This window comes from Bidens hawaiensis, unplaced genomic scaffold (genome assembly GCF_021521415.1).
Source record: "Bidens hawaiensis isolate Kalapana, Puna unplaced genomic scaffold, B.hawaiensis_p1.1 tig00001920_1, whole genome shotgun sequence".
Taxonomy (NCBI): domain Eukaryota; kingdom Viridiplantae; phylum Streptophyta; class Magnoliopsida; order Asterales; family Asteraceae; genus Bidens; species Bidens hawaiensis.
The window spans coordinates 2023738-2042662 of NW_027491107.1; the positions used below are offsets into that span (position 1 = coordinate 2023738).

Consider the following 18925-nt stretch of genomic DNA (forward strand, 5'->3'; position numbering starts at 1 on the left):
CTACCCGGTTCCTAAAAGTTTGCATTTCTGGGCATCGGTTCGGGTCGGGAACCGAACCGGTTCCTGACTGGAACCGGTTTCATTTTCTACCCGGTGTGAAAAAAACCGGTTCCGAACCGGTTCGGGTTTTCAAGGTGAACCCGATTTGTGCACCTCTAGGGATAGTTTAACGCAGGAGATGAATGATTGGTGATACTATTTTAATAAGTAAAAAGAAAAGTAAAGACTAGTTTTATAAATTTTGTCAATGTTGTTGTTTTGGAGATTTAGCGGCAAACAATTAAAAATATCTTTGGAACGTTTTGTGAGATTTGTAAGTGATCACGGTTTGATTTTTCTAGTAGTTATGTCTACCATAAAAGTTACAACCATAGTGAGTTTTCTTTTTATGATATTGTTAAGGATTTGAAATTAACACATGATAACGCAGACGCAGCAAGAAAAACTTGCTTACTCGGAATACAATCGTCAGCCACCGATTCACACTCAAGAACCGGCAAAAAAACCTACCAAATCTTCTCTCTGATCTTTTTATATATAATAAGTCGCATCTTTTCAACATTATGAAAATTTCAAAAATCTTGTTTCTTTATTCTACATTGCTCCCCAACTCCAATCACGATGTTTTTGGAGAGCGATCTACCGGTTTCAAGTAAACTCGATCAGGACTGTTCATAAGATGATACGTAAAAGAAGACCTTCCAATTTTAGGTGGAGTATGTGAAGCCGCCAATGTTACCTTCGTAAGGAATTTGATTTGGTCTATTACTCCTTGTTCAGTCATTCTTCGATGTCTATTACTTTGAATTAACCAATCACATATTTTTATTTTAATTTTGATTTTAGTTAAACCCACTACACTAACCTACCAAAGTAAATAATGGTTTAATAAAATTTTTAACGCTAAACAAACAAAATATGTTATAATTACTACATAGTCATGTTTTTGGGATTAAACAAACAAAATTACCCAACAATATTCCATTCATTAAATAGTAAGAACAAAATATCCTACTCAAGGAAGGAAAAGACAATGCAAAACGAACATCAAAACAATCTCAATAACGCCTTAATTAAGTGCAAGCTCATAATACAGAAATTTCAGTTTTCTTGTGAATTTTTTAAAAAATCGCGTACCAAAATACTTATAAATTTTAATGTCAAACTAGCCATGACAAACAAACAAAATTTGTAGAATTGGCATATCCATACCCAACATTCAGCATCAAATCATGAACAAAAATGTCATAACAGAAGTATTTTATAGCCAAAATTTGATCATATTCCAAAATTCTGATCAGACATAACAACCATCATAACAACTTCGAATGCCAAACAAAGTATTAAAACCACCATTTTTACAATAGATTGTAAGCAGATGTAACCGAAACATAACCCATCACGCCATCAAACCACAACCGGGCATCTAGAACTCTTGTGAAGCAGAACCAATGTCCCCTTTCCCCTTGCTAGCCTTCTGTGGGAGTAAAGTCTGATGAATGTTGGGTAAAACACCACCGTTCGCAATCGTGACAGATCCCAACAACCTGCTGAGTTCTTCATCATTCCTCACTGCCAATTGTATGTGTCTTGGAACAATTCGGGTTTTCTTGTTATCCCTCGCAGCATTTCCCGCCAGCTCCAAAACCTAATTCCAACATATCAACAAAAAAATTGTAAGATTTAACCAAGTTCACAATCACAAAATAAAACCAAACTTCAAATGCAGAATCACAAAATCACGAAAATTATATCAATTTTTAAACTCACAATCACAGTATTAATGAATTGTGAACCAATCTATAAACACACAATCACAAAAACAAACAAATCAAACTGATTTTCAAACACAAGATCGCTAAATCGATAAAATTTGCACCGATCTTAAAATTCACCATCGCAGAACCAATAAAAATTCATACCAATTTTCAAATTCACCGTCTCTAAAGCAACAAAACTGAATCAATTCTGAAATTCACAATGTCGGAACCAATTACACTGAACTCTTAATCGAATAATCCACAACTGAGCCAGTTAAACTATACTGATAATAACAAAATCAAAAAGACAAAGCCAATTAAACCGAAACCATAATCGCAAAACCCACGAAACTAAACCAATTAGACTGAATTCATAATCAACAAAATTTACCCAATTAAACGAAACCCACAAAAAGGAACCGGCTGAAGGTAAATTACAATTAAAAAAAGCAATAAAAGCCTAAACAAACAACGAATGAAAAGCAAACCTCGGCGGCGAGATATTCAAGAACAGCAGAGAGGTAAACCGGGGCTCCGGCGCCGACACGCTCGGCGTACTTTCCGGCTTTCAAGAACCGGGCAATCCTGCCGACGGGAAACTGAAGACCGGCTTTGGAAGATCGGGAGACAGATTTGGTGGCCTTTGATTTCCCCCTGCCTCCTTTCTTCGAATCGGAATCTGCCATTTTGTTCGAATGGAATGAGATGGATCTGATGATGATGATGATGATAAACCCTAGTTTGTTTGATGAGTGTAGTGTAAGAAAGTACGAATATTTATAGTCAAAAGCCTTTAGTTTTTATTGGTGGAATAGACTCTACCTGGATCGCCACCCTGGCATCATTGTTTTATTATCTTTTTTTATTTTATTTATTTTGTCTCCCTCCGGTTTATCTTTTTGGCGGGAGATTAATGGCTTTGTGTTTTCAAGGTTTTAGATTGAAAGGGTACTTTTTGTATGGAAAAAACGATGATCCTAAGAGTTGCTTTTGGTGTTGTTTATTTTCTCAAAGATAAAATTTATATCATTTGTGGATTACATTTATACAAGAAGCGGTAGACCAAACATCTATAGTCTGCAAGAATAAGACTGTTTGTTTTTTAACGTCTATAAATTGTTGAAATAAACTGATGGTGGTGTACGAACTATGATAGTGGATGGTGGTGGACGATGGTGGATGGTGATAGTGGTAGTGGACAGTGGTGGTGGTTGGTAGTGGTAGACGATGATGGTGGCGGATGGTGGGTTGTGGTGGTGGTAGACGGTAGTGGTGGGTGGTGGTGGTGGTGGTGGCATGCAGTGGGTGGTGATGGCAGACAATAGGTGGTGGACAGTGGGTGGTGGTAGGTGATAATGTTTAACTCTTTGCAGATCTTAGAAAATTTTAGATGTGGATGGGCCATGTCTGTACAAAGACGAGTTCGTGCATACAGTTTTTTTGTTGAAACGTCTTTGAAACACACAAACAATCTACATATGACAATGTATGTGTGTGGTCTAAGCGACGCAGACAAAAGAGCTTACAGAGACATATTTTTAAATATAAATCAACACATTTGTAAATCTCATCTTTCTTACTTTATTATCGAGTTTTCATATGAGAAATAAGAAAACATTTATAAATGGGTTGTAATGGAGCTGTCATTTTTACCCGAAACTCGAAACTCAACCCGAAAAAACCTGTGCTCGAATATGAACTAACCCGAACCGAAAAACCTGAACCCGAGAAAAGACTAACCCGAACCGAAGTAATTTGGGTTGGCTTTCGGGTTTGATTTATAAGTTTTGGATCAACCCGAATAAACTTTTAGTTTTGAAATTAAATATATTTTTAGGTATAATAGGATTAATCTTTGCCACTAAAGTTATCAGTTACTGACCTAATCGATTGTTGTCATTCCAACTATTATGAATCAATTGTTTATTGTTAATTTAGTTACTTAGTTTTATTCTTCTTTTGAATTGGTTTATTGGGTTATGTTGCTTATTATTTGATTATTTGCGTTACGAGCAAAGAAGAATATATTGTTTTGATTTTAGCATTGAATTTTTTTTTATTTTGTTTTGTTTTCTAGGATACTCGAAACCCGATTAACCCAACCCGAATTACCCAAACCCGAAAAACCCATGAAAGATTTGGGTTAGGTTTTAGGTTAAAATTTAAAAACTTTGAAACCCAAAGAACTCGACCTGAAAAACCTGAAGAACACCCCTGGGTTGTAATAACAAGTAAGTGCAATGTTGTTTGTTGATTAAATGGGTTGTAATATACATAAGGCAAATACAATGTGGTTTTATTACATGTGAAGAACTTGTTTACTCTTTTTTTTTAAATTTATAAAAATTTGAAGTTCAGTTTCTTTGGTAAGAGGGGCATTGTGCAGCTACCAACAAGCGGGAATGCTACACTAATTAGATTTACCGCCGCTGGTATATAGGATGCCAAAATCGAGTAGTACAAGAGGGTACTAGTCAGTAGTCACCGATAACCAAATAAAATATATGACCATTATATTTGGGGTATGCCATTTCATATATATATATATATATATATATATATATATATATATATATATATATATCCTATAAATAATTATCTCATTTTTATTTTTCACACACATTCTCTCTCACCATTTTCCCTACATACAATCTATCTACTCAAACCTTTCTATACTTTCTTTTTGTTAGTAATCTTGTATTATAAAATCCCAAAAAAAGAAAAAAAATAAACAAAACAGTGAACCGGGCTTATGTTTAACACAATTCCTTTAAACAGATTCGCGATTTGTTCCCATGGTACTCTGGTTCGAAGCAGAAGCGTAGCACCGCCGGACTCGATCACTTGCCTGAAACGAAACCGTAACAATGTTGTTTGCAGAAAAGAGGAAGAAGAAGAAGAAGTACTCCGGTTCGAAGCAGAAGCGTAGCACTGCCGGACTCGATCACTTGCCTGAAACGAAACCGTAACAATGTTGTTTGCAGAAAAGAGGAAGAAGATGAAGAAGCGTGTATCAAACTAAAGCACTGGTCATGGTTTTATAGCCAAAGAGTCATAAACAATATAATCATTTATGATTGATGACCATTAAAGAATAATAATAATAATAATAATAATAATAATATTCATATAATGACCATTAGTGCATAATTGAAAACTAAATAATAATAATAATAATCATTAATGGTATTGGCCAGACCATCAGATTTTGAATTTCAAAAACGAATTCAAAAAACTGTATCATGCGGGCTCGAGTTTTTGGAGTTGCATTCGAGTCCGCGAGGCGTGCGGGCACGCACGAGTTCGATTAATTTCTAGTCCAGAAACCCAAATTTTCAACCCCCCTCCCCCCTGCGCGAGCGTAGAACTTGTGGTAAAACATGTCATAAAAATTCAAATGAGTGGTAAAGGCTCTACCTTATATACCACTCCTTGTTTTGTTCCCAATCCGATGTGGGAAAACTTTTATCACTTTCTTATTAAGACTTCATTCACACACTTTAAAACTTTCAACAATCCCCCACATGAATGGAGGTCGAAATAACATTATTCTGATTAGATTTCAGCAATTGAATCTTGCATATAATAGTTTCAAATATCAAAATCTATGAATAAAAAGAACTTTATAGAAACCATGGTGTTATACAAACTTAACGATGACCTGAGGAAATCGAGTCCATCATTAATATACCAAGATTCAAAAAAAATAAATAAATAAATAAAAATAAAATAAAATAAAATTCAGTACGCATCTCTGAAATTCAAAGGTGAAGCTCTAGAATAATGGAACCCTCTAATCATGAGGAATGACAGAAAAACCTTATACCAAATGAAATGGAGAGTAATTAAGGAACTCGAAATTAAGTTTCTAAATCACAAGATGAGTGCTACTAATCTCATAGAATACAATACTAAGTTCCTTGAACATTACCAATCAACTCCACGTCTAGAAGACACAGAGTACAACAAAGTTATTCAATACATATCTGGATTACCCAAAAAGATAGAAGATATAGTAAGAATCCAAATGCCACAAAACTACCTCCTCGGCCATAGAATTGGCCAGATAATTGATCAATAGTATGGTAGGAAATATGGAGGTGAAAGGAGAAAACATTTAAATACAAAAGACCAGCTTGTCAGAATTGTGGTAAACAACATTATGGAAAGTGTCAAAAACAAAACAAGAATAATATAGCAATCACCCGTACCTTCTGTAACCAAATTAGTCAAAAGACTGTAGAGAGAAAGCAGTTGCATACTTCAAATGTGGGAGAGAAGAACATTTTAGAAGTGAATGTGCAAAAGCACAATAAGCAATAACAAGACCCGCAACAATAAGAAGAAGAAAGTACAAGGAACATCTGACAATCAGGAATAGAAACAAACAAGAGTATATTTAAGAAACATCCAAGACTCAAAGGCATGAGAAATAGATAGTCAACTCTTGTTACTCGTGTTTAAACGAGAAGTTATGTAAATAAGAAAAAGGGTAATCAAATCCTTAACATAGATAAGGAAAGATATTAACCTACAGATACTGTCTTTATACAAAAGTACGTATATGCAAAGGAAAAGAGATAGACAAATTTCGAAAGTTTTTCGAAATATAAGAAACTATGTTATTTAATCATCATCTATAGAAAGATGAAATAAAGAGAATGAATTAAACTAAGACATAAGAACATCCGAACTATGAAAGTTTGAAGGTATCATTGATAAACGGAAGGTATCCGTCAAAGATCAAGAAGTAAAGGATTATATGATTCAAGGATAGATATCATGAAAGTTATCGAGATGGATAAATTAAAAGGATTCAGTAAATTGAATCCAAGATACAATCGAGTTAACATCAGTAAATATTTAGAATACACAACGTAAGGTATATAGTTAAACACAATTGGCCATTGTGCTTAGCAATTTACAATTACTTATGACATTCTGAACTATTGACCGAATACATCACCCAAAGATGTGAGTTAACAAGAATTCAGAAATTTCAATCATTAATACGATTCAAGTTAAACTCAAGAAACCGATAGAATGAACCTAGTAATAAAGCAATAATAAAGAAATCATTCACAATGAATCTCGATGACGAGATTCATTCCAAGGTGGGGAGGATGTAACATCCCAAAAATTTTGGTCCAAATTTGACAAACTTAGTAAAGTCAAAGGATCAAAATTATTCTCTAAAATAAGTAATGAGAATATTTAAGTAAAGAAAATAAGAACATTTTATAAGGAAAATAAAAGTTAGAAAGTGGGACGACTAGCACTCCGTCGGGGCATAACAAAGATACCGAATTGTCGTCTCTATCTTTGATGATCCGTCGCTTAACCCCAAAGTAATCAACCAACTGGCGAACAAGGCGGGCGAGGTTTATTCAATGCGTGACAAGCGGCACCGAGTCACATGGCAGTACGACGGCCAGCCGTGGGTTTCCAACAGACCGCTGGCGGTACAATTTATAGGATAAAAATAGTTTCCGTCACATGGCATTCGTGTTCGTCCCTCATAATCAGTTCCCGACATCATATGGCAACCCAACAAACAAACATATATATTCCATCGCCTTGATTCATATTAAACCAAAAGAGAAAAATTTGAATTCCGGAAGACATCGCGTTACGCGATGAGCCCAGAACAAAGGTCATCGCGTATCGCGATGGACCTTGATGAGTCAGCGGACACGTGTAAGCTTGTAGTATGGCGGCGGAGAAAATGCGGCGCCGCGATACGCGACGGGATTACCAAGACCCATCGCGTATCGCGATGGGCTGCGAAATCAGCCTATAAATAGGAGGCTCACAGCTCATTCATTTCTCACATCAAATCATTTCTCTCTCTAGAAATACTCTCTCACTACCTCGGTTTCCGTGCCCCGACCCGACAATTGTCACCTCGTAATCTGTGCCATATACCGACGATACCTCGAAGTGCGTGCCACTAAAAAATAACCCGAGATTCTACCTCGAATTACGTGCATGACATGACGACCACCATATGCCACCTCGTTTTGCGTGCCAACCTCAAAGTTCGTGCCAAGCTTCGAGGTTCCAACAATTTAAGCTCTAGTATGCGATAAGGAGTAGAAGTGCTACTCAATCAATCTTAGTAATCAAACTTCGAATATCCGTGTAAGGTAGGGTTTTGCCTAAGTCATTATTTTATTATTATAATACATGGCTTAGACCATAGTCAAGGGTATAGCCCAAATCTTGATCATAATTATGTTTACATAAGCTTTAAACATACAAAGGATTATAATAGTGTTTCCTTACAATTAAGAAACATCAGTTTTACATTCATAAGGATATATAGTTTCTTCATGATTAAGAAACGTAACATTCTATATACAAGGAATATAGTTAAAACATTGTTTCTTTATGATTAAGAAACATAAGATTTTGCATTCAAAGCTAGCACTCAATGAATGTTTCTTCTTGAAGAAGAAACATATTATAGATGTTTCTTCATGAAGAAGAAACTCAGCATATGATTTGTAAATAAATAGAAAGGCTATAGGTCTAAGTATTTCATTCAAACAAATGATCAATCAAGGTTTAAAGCTATCAAAACTAGACTAAAGGTCTATAGCCGGATCAAGAGACGATCCGGGTATTTATATAAACCTATTTTACAGGTTAATCAGTAAATCAATCAATCAGTCATTCACAATCAAGGTTTCAAACGCACACCGACGGTACAGGTGAATACGTTAACATTTTTAATCAGTCAAAACATATTTATACTCAATAAGACAATGGGTGTTTGTCTTAACGAGTCAATCAAATGTCTACATGAGATCATGTGATCTCTAAAACGTTATAATACAAAGTAGAGAATAAAATTAACTCAGACCGAATACGCATGTGTCTGGATCCAAACATAATTGTTAAAGCTCAATCAATCAATCAAAGGCGAGGTAGCCACAAGCTTAAAAGGTCATGACCAGTTCTTTGTTCAGGGCCGTATGGCTCGGAGAATACCGTTGTGTGTGTAGGGCAGTGGTACATATACCGGAAGTAGAAATGCTTCCGCTGAGTTTGTCGAGAAAACTATATTTGTATTATAATCGTCATTCAAATGTTTTATAGAGTCATACATGTTCACCAGCATATAGCTGACGTATTTTTTCCCCCACATTTCAGGGAAACATATTAGCACAGGTAGCAAGGAACATAGTCATTCATGAAGATAGACGCTCGCAAGGTAGAGATGACTCAGTTTTAAATTATTAAAATATCGAAAACAAGATTTGAACGTGATTTATAAATCAAATACTCGGATATTTATATCCGAGAAGTTTTCAAATAAATTAATATTTTATTATAACCAAAGTCTTCCGCTAAAATAAACCGCAACTCTGATGTATTTACAAAACAGGTACCAACTATTGGTCATACGCCTAGGCTCTAAGCCGGGGTGTGACAACACCAAATCGAGCATTTATTTATGTAAAGTATACAACAAGTTTGTGGCTTAAGACTCAAGTATAAAACATTTAGTTTGAATAAGTTTGCAATATCATACCCAAAACGTAAGATGGAAAATGGGGTATGAAAAGTACTCACATTCAAGTAATAAACTTGATCGGTAAATGACGAGTAACCGGGAGGATGAAGTTTAATGAGCCAAGTCTAGATGAAATGATGTCTTGTATTAGAAAGGTTGTCTAGGAAGTCTTTAAATAAAATAAATGGTACGAAATGCAAACAATTTAAAGTTTAAGGTTTAAAATGTAAATATTTAAGAAAAAACATAATAATAGTCTTTTAAAAATATAAATTTGCTCGAAACCGGGTTAAAGTATCTAGCCCTTAATATTTACTCAACATATGTTAAGTAATAAGGTGGGTAAAAATGCAAGAATGCAAGCCCCTTTATAATATGGATACTTAGACGGGTTTTAACGAGTGTTTTAGGTTGTTGGTTCGGGTCTTGATAATTGGTCAAACCCAAAGTCAACTTTTCAAAATAATGAATGTTATGATATAACTCAATAAAAGTTAATAAAACTTAACAACGTATGTAGTTCTATTGTTTTAGAACTAGCAACGTCCGTTAAGCGAGTGTTCGATTTTGTCGGTCCAAACATTGTTATGAGATCAAGTTGGATCCAACATTTCCAAGTACTTAAGAAAATAATTAAATTCGGTTTATAAAGTATTTTTAAAGATTTATACAAGTCTTGATAGCTAAAAACACACTTGTGTGTCTTAAGCGAGTGAAAATCGGTTTGGTTCGGTTTCCATCTCCCTGTAAGTTCTTGGATGGTTGCCACATGCCCAAATATCAAAGAACTTGTATAATAATTTATAAATGATGATACTTAATTTTTACAACCAAAAAGTTAACAATAAAGTCTTTAAACGAAAGTTCGATTTTCGGTTCGGACCTTGTTTCGGGTTAAGACCGAGGTAAGATTCTACAAAACCATAACCATAGAACTTACAAAAATGATTTTAGAAACTTAAATATATCAATAAGCATGTTTAAACAATTATTTAACAAAACTAGTAAACAAAGTTAGGTTTACGGTTTAGAGCTATTTACGGTTAAACCGAGGCTAGTCTCTACAAACCCATAACCATAGAACTTCATAAATATGATATACAAACTAAAATGAACAGAATTTAATCATGATTAATATGTATAAACAAGTTATATAATTATATATATATCAAGGACTACGAAAGTCCTCCATGTAGCCTTGCCTTGCGAGGCCCGACACTCCACCGACCGAGACCGGGGAAGTGACCACCAAAGGTAACAAGGGGTGTATATTATATATATGTTGTTCCATGAGCATGTTTCGACAAACACGGTGATCTGGTTTTTGTCGGGAATTCGGTCGGTGAAATTCTTATAATTGATCACAAACTCAATCGGGTTCACGGGATTGTCGCAGTTTCGGGTGGTGCGGTGATAAAGAATATTGTGTTCAGTCGAGACGGTAAGTTTCTGCTTACGAAACTCGAGCGACCGTACGATTCGGATATACGAAAATCGTTTAAAAAGTCATGATTTACATAAACTTGTTGATGAGGATTCTAAAGACGAAGTTGAAACGTTAAAGGCTGTGGGAACGAATTGTTTGTCACTTTTTCGGGAGTTTCAAGATTCGATCACGAAAGTGCATTGGAAGGCTCCGTGTTTTAGTGGTGACGGTGAGTGGGTGGTTGGTGGGTCCGCTAGTAAAGGTGAGCATAAGATTTATATATGGGATAGACGGGCCGGGAATCTGGTGAAGATTCTAGAAGGTCCTAAGGAAGCTTTGATGGATTTGGTGTGGCACCCGGTTCATCTGATAGTTGTTTCGGTCTCGTTAACGGGTTTGGTTTACATATGGGCTAAAGACTATACCGAGAATTGGAGCGCGTTTGCACCGGATTTTAAGGAACTTGAGGAGAACGAGGAGTATGTTGAACGTGAAGATGAGTTTGATTTGATGCCGGAAACTGAAAAGGTAAGTTTTAGGCTATGATTTTGAGTAATATTACTTGTAGAATCATATTAAATACATTAGCTTCTCATAGAAGAAACCAAAAAGTAGGGGCGTGGATGAAACCAAAAGGACCAAAATAACCAACATAAATATGAAAAGTTTGACCTTTTTAATTAAATTTATGAATTATAGTTTTCTTTTTTGAATGGTAAGTAATTTGTATGAAATCAATAAATGGTGTAGCCCAAAAATTTTTGGCCCAAGTTTTCATACCCACATTCATATTTTGGGCAAAAAAGAATTTCGATTAAAAAAATTCTAAGTAGCAAAAACGAAAAACCAAATCAAACCCATTTTGAAAACCGAAAAAACCAAATGGGATGGCTTTTAAAATCCCAAAAACTGGAGTATTGGTTTGTTTTTAGCCCAAAACCGACGCATGCATGCTTCTATCAGAAACAGTTGATGGGACAACCTGTTTCGGATTGTTACCCAATCTGGCCCATGTTGCTACCTCTATAGCCTCTAGGTTAAAACAGTTAGATGGAAATGGATTGACTGAGTTGGGATTATTGTATGTATTTGAGTAAATAATTGTTTGATTGCAGGTGAAAGAATCAGAAACAAATGAAGAAGATGAAGTTGACATTACAACAGTGGAGAAGGATTCAGCATTTAGTGATTCAGAGGAGGAACTATGCTTCTTGCCTGCTCGTTTATTATTTATAAAATAGTATATGCACATTCACATCCCTAGTAACGGTTTTCCATTTTGGTCAATGCCAAAAAGGAAATGTTGACTTACAATCATAGATAGAATAATATTCTTTGTTTTGAAAATTTTAATTTAGGACTGGATAATTCGGAGGGTGAAGATACGGGTGGCGTGACACATTTGAAACGGAGGAGAAAACCGTCGGAAAAGGTATTGGAACAGCAGTCGCATAAGGTGCAGAAAACAAAAGCTTCAACAGGTAAATCTACGAAAGCTAAAAGTAAAGAAGAAGAAAATGATATGAATCATTTTGGAGATGATAATGGGATTGAAGATTAATTAGTTAAAAATATGTAACCTATCTAACTCTTTGTAGCTTTTTAAAGATTTTGTATCAGATTTTATATAGTTGCAGCCTCACTAACATTCCCATTGGTTGAAACTTGAAATTTGACTAATTTTTGTATATAGGTTGGGTTAATTATGAACCCTTTTGTTATTTTTTTAAATACAAGTAGCTAAGGGGACCCAGGGTGGAGCGTGGTGAGCCACCATCACGCATGATGACCTCACGCACACCGCCACCGGTGCCCCATCTAGCGTGATAGGGGTGTGGTGCGTGATGGCTATCACGCTGTGAGGGGGAAATCGAGAAAATTGGACTTGGTGTTCTTACTATCAAAGTAACACACCACACCACCACCCCTACCAAATTTCATCACATGTGATGGATTTGGACTTAGTGACATGGCACACCACCATTAGGTGTGGTGGGTGATGAAAGTGGAACCCCCCGACCCCTAATGTGTTAAACTTGTAGGTTATTGCCTTATAAAAAAGTTATAGCTTCTAAAAACCCGACCCGATTTGATTTTTCGGATTCGTCGTTATTAATAAAATGTTGGATACTATGTTCGTTTATGTTTCACAAATGTCGGGTCAAGAAAACATCATTTTCGGTACGTTAAAACACTTCTTTATGATGAAAAACGACTTAAAACAAACTTTAGGGACTATTATTGTCAATTATCAAAAGCTTGTTTGACCATTTTAACCAATCACATGCAATTTTACCCCATGTGAATAAACCATACTTCTACCACTATAAAAACAATGTCCTATGCACCATTTTGGTTGCTCTTTCTTCTCCAAATTCTCTCTCAATCTAAGATCTAAGTATCCATTATTCAAGTTCTTATAGTTTGACTTTTCAAGGTCAAACCAATACTAATCCTTGTTTTCTAACTAATTATTGTTACTTAAAGCTTGATGTTGCAACATATATATAATATACACCCCTTGTTTCCTTCGGCTTTCACTTCTCCGGTCACGGTCGGTTGAAGTGTCGTGCTACAAGGAAAGGCTTCATGGAGGACTATTATAGTCCTTGAAAAACACTTTAATTTATGCTTTAATTTTGTTTATGCTTATTAATATTCTTTAGTCCTTACTTTTAGTTTCTAAATCATTTTTAATAGTTCAATGGTATTGGGTATGTGGCCACCATTTTCGGTTTCATCCCGAGTCAAGAGCCGAATCAAAACCGAACTTTTGTTTAGTACTTTATTGTTAACATATTGTATGAAAGATTTGAGTATTATTATTTTTAAGTCTATTTTAATGAGTTCTATGATATTGGATATGTGGCCGCCATTTTCGGTTTCATTCCGAGTCAAGAGCCAAACCAAAACCGAACTCTTGTTTAAATACTTTATATTTAAAATGATTTATTAATATGTTACAAGTATGATTTGTATATTATAATTTCTAAGTTCATTCTAATAAGTTCAATGGTATTGGGTATGTGGCAATCGTTCTCGGTCTTATTTCGACTCAAGGACCGAACCAAGACAGAACTAAATCGAGTTCACTCGCTTAAGACACACTAGTGTGTTTTGAGCCACTGAATCTCATTTTTCTCTAAAACTATTTTATAAACTAATTTTAAATTGTTTTCTCAAAACACTTGGTATGTTGGATCTAACTTGATCTTATAAAAAGTTTGGACCGACAAAATCAAACACTCGCTTAACGGACGTCACGGTTCTTCTTAATAGAACACACTTGGGTTAAGCTTCTTTCGATTTCATTGAGTTATCTCATAACATTTTGGAGTTTTGGCTTCGAGCTTGATCAATTATCAAGACTCGAACCGACAAATCCGAATATTTGTAAAATCTCGTTTTGGTATCTATTTAACTTTGCAATATTGCAATCTCAAATATTTACTTAACAAAGGTTAAATAAAAAGCTAATAAATAGAATACCGAGACCCGACATTGAGTAAACTTACTGTTAAAAAATTATTACTTTAATTCCTTATGTATTTACATTTTAGCCTCCAAACTTTAATTATTTATGTTACTTGTCAAGTTATTTTACTTTAAAGCTTTTAAAAACCATCTACTAACTGAAGACCATTTTTAATCTAGGCCTTGACCATTGAACTTACCCTTCCCCCGTTTTATCGCAAACTGTCATTCAAGTTACTTATTTCACGTGAATGCATTTCATCCCCCGTTTTCATTTTTATACTTTAGGGGTAACATGCATACTTATTCAAAACAAGAATGATTTATAATACTCTATCCTCAAACCACAAACTCTAGGGTGTATGATACTAGAATACTTGCTCTATTGTGTGTTATATGTTTCATATGCTTTACGTGCACGAATGTTTATTTTTATGTTGTTGTGGAGCCTCAATAAGTATGATCATACGCACCCTAACTACTTTAGCCCTGTGCTAGTAGAATATGGCCTCATTATCCGAGTATGTCGGTTGTTACCGATTAGAAATGATCCTCATTTTACTTATGATTTATATACCACAATTGTTGCTTTTATTTATAGTCTCATATACGTTTGTGGATTTCGCCTCATATTATATATACTCAAAAACTATGAAATTGCTTACCAACATACGCGTTGACAAATATTATTTTATACATTGTTACAGGTTTGATTATTGGTTGATTGGAGTTCGAAGATGCTATTTTATTTTGAGACCGTTTAAGTTATTAGAAGAATGAACAATTACATTCTTATATTTGGGTTGTTATGTATGAACAAGATGCATTACTTTTGTGATTGAATGAAATTAATGAGTTGTTTAAATATTGTCACTTTAATAGTGTCTTGTGTTCATGGACAATCCGTTGCACCCCGGCATGTTCCGCCGCCTTTGGTTTGGGTGTGACACGTAATTTCATGAACTGGAGATGAAAGAAAGATCCATTATGAGGAAGAAGGGGTGGGGTTAATTGATGAAAAGAAAATTAATTAAGTATAAATCCCAAACTACACCATAGTTTTTATATGAGAGATGGGAGCAGAGCTGTTATAGAACCATTCAACTATCGTAAGGCCGCTACCTTCAGTCGTAGAAAAAGAGGTGAGGTCTCGCTTTTCTTTTCCACTCAAGTGTACTACATCTGCTGTGCTTAGGCCCCTCAACCGAAAAGAGCGATTGAGAGTGGATTTTAGGTTCGATAATGTCGAAAAATTTGAATATGTAAATGACATGATAGTGCAGAATATGTTAAAATTAAGATAGTTGAAAGGAACAACCCCCTCTATACCATTCTTACAAGTGCTAATAGTTTTCAATTAACACTGACAATTAAACGCCTACAACAAATATATATAAAATATAATTCTTACATGAAATTTAATTTTTATATGCATTACTATATTCGGGTGTCATGTTAACCTAGTGAATGAACCATATAAAAAAAAACATGACATAATAATAGTAGTGAGCCCATCTAACAAGAGAGAACGCATTATAATAATAGTAGTGAGCCCATCTAACAAGAGAGAACGGAATGCGTCCATCATCCACACTCCTACTTCCTACTTACTTCCCATCAAACATCAGCAGCGCGTACGCTTAACCCAATTATCATTATCATTAATATTATTATTATTGCATATTTGTTTATACAAATACAAATACAAATACAAATACCCTCCTACGTATAACAAGGGATTCTGTACAAAATCAGTCACCTGAAATCATTGGCGTTATTATTATTATTATTATTATTATTATTATGATTATCCGTTCATCATCCACGGCGCCTATCTAGATCTAATTGATCAGATCGACGACGTTCAATTTAGGTTTTATTATTAGGTAATGGATTTGGATGAATTTAGGGCGATATTATCCAATTCAACAACGGATGTTTGGGGAGTTATTGATGCGGCCTTAACCCTAGCTTCAACCGATTACGCCGGAGAGCTTAAACTCCGGCGAGACGGAATCGTCGAACGGCTTTACTACCAACGGTGTCGTAACTGCCACGTCAATGCCGTTAACGGTTCGCCGTTAACTCCGCAGTCGGTTCACCAACAAGATGATGACCATGAACCGGATCCGTTTGATGATGAACAGGCTAAGATTCTTAGAATTAAAGAGCAGCTTGAGTATCCGAATCAGGTGTGTATCATTTTCAATCAATTTTATTATATAATTAGATTGTATTGTTAATTGACTTATTTTTGTGCTTTAGACTGATGATGCTGTTGCTGAATTGCTTCAAACCCTAGCTGATATGGATCTTACTTTCACAGTTCTTAAGGTGAATTTTGTACATTATATTTCAGATATCGGTTATCGCGGCGGCTGTGTATCGGAAATTTTTATTTATGTATAAAAACGTAAACATATATAATATTAACAGAAATATCAAGAGTCAAAATTCAAAAGTGTTAGTATTTGAAACATGATCTGATCATAAGTCATGAAATCTTCCTCCTAGTCCAATTGAACCAATGGAAATATCAAGTCAATATCGCCAATAATATCGGTACCGATATTTTGCTTGGGGACCGATAATAACTGATATATCACCGATATCCTATCGATATATCGCCGATATTAACTGCAACTAAAGTTACTAACACTAGTTTTTGATGATCAAATTAGGAAACTGATATAGGAAGGCATGTTAATCGACTTAGAAAGCATCCGTCCAACGAAGTAAGAGGACTAGTGAAGCAATTGGTGAGGTTGGTAAAAGTTAGAATGTTTTAAATTCTAATAGTTTTGGAAAAACTTGTTTTATTCTTTGTGAATGTTACAGGAAATGGAAAGATTTGGTGGATGAATGGGTCGGGTCGAACAACAGTGGGCTCGCACGCCCTACTATTACGGGTAAGTATACCTTTTTTGTTTATGGTTCTTTGTTAATCAAAATGTAAGCTTTTGATTTTAATTATTTTTTCATGCAGATAGTGATTCGCCATTGGTGCATAATGTATCAAGGGGTGCTCAAAATGGATATCAACCGGTAAGATAATGAATCTAACTCGTTTGTAAAACCGTGATGAACTTGCAACATTTCTTGATTTTTTTTGAGATTTGAAATTGTGATCTCAGGGGCCTGATTTCGGCTATTCTCCTAACCCGCACAGTTAAGTATTGAATTTTGCTAGAATCTTCCAATTTCTTTCCATACATTGTTGTGTGGTGAGTGTTGATGAATTCTGTACACCAAATGAAACTGTAGATGGGAGTTCTGGTTCTGAAAGGAATAATTCTGAACCAGAGCAGAATAGACCGAAACAAGTTGTTTCTAAAAAACCAACACCGTCAAGACCTCCGCCCCAGTCTCGCCCTGCGATGGTTGCTTCTGGCTCTGCCTCTGCTCCTCCTTCAAACGTACATTCTCTACATGTTTACTTTTTCTAGTAATACTCGATATCACAGTTTTGACCCGCTTGCTTGTGAAAGAGTCGATATGGGTAGTTTTTATTCTCTCTAAAACGGAAACGGGTCAAACAGGTTGAATTGAGTCACTGATCTTGACATTAAGTGGCCCGAAGTTACTTTTAATACATCCAACCTCCCAAAAGTTGTTTTACCTAAAACTTTATTATTTAAATAATATGGTTACTTTCCTAAACAGCTAACATTTCTTGAAAAAAAGTGTTCTGGCCTTCTGGGTTATTATTCCAAAGATTACTCGTTTTGATTTGTTACCCGAATTGTTATCATACGAGTTAAATTATTAATAATTTTGGCAGCGAACACAGAGAGAGGAAAATATCGACCTAGACCGGTTGGCATCGGCCCGAAAGCGTCTTCAAGAGAACTACCAAGAAGTCCAAAATGGTTAGAATAAACGAATTGGATTTTTTGAATTGTGGAGTCTGTTATAAAGTTTTCAATTATTTGTTTGTAGCAAAAAAGCAAAGGACAATACAAGTGATGGACATCCATGAGATACCAAAGCCAAGGAATGGTTTCATTGGCAAGAACAAAGGCAACTTTCATGGGAGGCAAAATAGATAATGATGATGATCATCTTTTACACTTTGTTGGTATGGGTCCAGTTTCTGTAAAATTACTCTTACTACTACTACTACTACTTTGCTTTTATTTATATAACTTTGGATCCAATGATGTTTTCTTGTTGAAAAATCACTCCTCTTTTAATATTGTAAGTGATAAATTTTTCATGGTTTGGTTATGATTTACGATAGTAAAAAGCGTTATTCAGTCGAAAGTGTGTGGTCAACACTATAAATCATAATTTAACTTATTTTTATTTTTTTTGTTTATAGTTAAATGTGCTTTTATATTCATTTCTCCGGTTTTTTTTTTGTCCTTTTTCATTGGTGTGTTGATTGATTTATTTATATTAATACCAAAAAATGTGTCTACAATTCCACTTTACGTAGATTATATGACGTAAATGCCCCTCGCCGACAAGGAAGTTTGGTACACAACTTGCTATAAATGATTATGATTTATGAATCTGGATGCCAATTCGCATTTTTCATGTCACAACAGAATTTGTTCCTCAAAGCGCCTTTTGGCTTTAAATTTAAACTTTAAATATTTTCTGTCATTTTTTTCTATATATATTTTTTTTATCTTTTTAAATGATTTCGACAAATATAATTAACCATTTAAATGTAATTATATTTTTTTATCCATTATTAATCAATCAGTTTATAAATCTAAAAAATAAGCCAGCTGTGTGCTT

The 18925-nt window shown here is 34.9% G+C and overlaps 2 protein-coding genes and 1 pseudogene across 3 annotated transcripts; 2 read left to right on the top strand and 1 right to left on the bottom strand.

Moving 5' to 3' along the window:
• Window positions 1–1243: 1243 nt before the first annotated feature.
• LOC143599435 (putative histone H2AXb) lies at window positions 1244–2500 on the bottom strand. The gene is made up of 2 exons (XM_077077397.1): window positions 2249–2500; window positions 1244–1648 (listed from the first exon to the last, which is right to left on the bottom strand). Exons 1-2 carry the CDS (start codon window positions 2444–2446, stop codon window positions 1427–1429), a joined length of 420 nt encoding a protein of 139 aa, XP_076933512.1. The 5' UTR covers window positions 2447–2500; the 3' UTR covers window positions 1244–1426.
• Window positions 2501–7429: 4929 nt separating this feature from the next.
• LOC143599068 (protein RBL pseudogene) lies at window positions 7430–12404 on the top strand (annotated as a pseudogene). The gene is made up of 3 exons (XR_013147231.1): window positions 7430–7457; window positions 10574–11233; window positions 11821–12404. The product of XR_013147231.1 is annotated as a protein RBL pseudogene (transcript).
• A 3351-nt stretch (window positions 12405–15755) lies between these two features.
• Window positions 15756–18432, top strand: LOC143599447 (putative mediator of RNA polymerase II transcription subunit 26c). Its single transcript, XM_077077404.1, has 9 exons — window positions 15756–16371; window positions 16445–16513; window positions 16861–16943; window positions 17018–17088; window positions 17166–17224; window positions 17314–17347; window positions 17444–17595; window positions 17961–18048; window positions 18119–18432. Exons 1-9 carry the CDS (start codon window positions 16069–16071, stop codon window positions 18226–18228), a joined length of 969 nt encoding a protein of 322 aa, XP_076933519.1. The 5' UTR covers window positions 15756–16068; the 3' UTR covers window positions 18229–18432.
• Window positions 18433–18925: the final 493 nt, after the last annotated feature.

Coding starts and splice junctions, on each gene's coding strand:
- LOC143599435 (XM_077077397.1), bottom strand. CDS start 2,446: ATGGCAGATTCCGATTCGAAGAAAGGAGGCAGGGGGAAATCAAAGGCC. Junction 1,649..2,248: donor TTGAATATCTCGCCGCCGAG/GTTTGCTTTTCA, acceptor TGTTGGAATTAG/GTTTTGGAGCTGGCGGGAAA.
- LOC143599447 (XM_077077404.1), top strand. CDS start 16,069: ATGGATTTGGATGAATTTAGGGCGATATTATCCAATTCAACAACGGAT. Junction 16,944..17,017: donor CTAGTGAAGCAATTGGTGAG/GTTGGTAAAAGT, acceptor TGAATGTTACAG/GAAATGGAAAGATTTGGTGG. Junction 17,596..17,960: donor CCTCTGCTCCTCCTTCAAAC/GTACATTCTCTA, acceptor TAATTTTGGCAG/CGAACACAGAGAGAGGAAAA.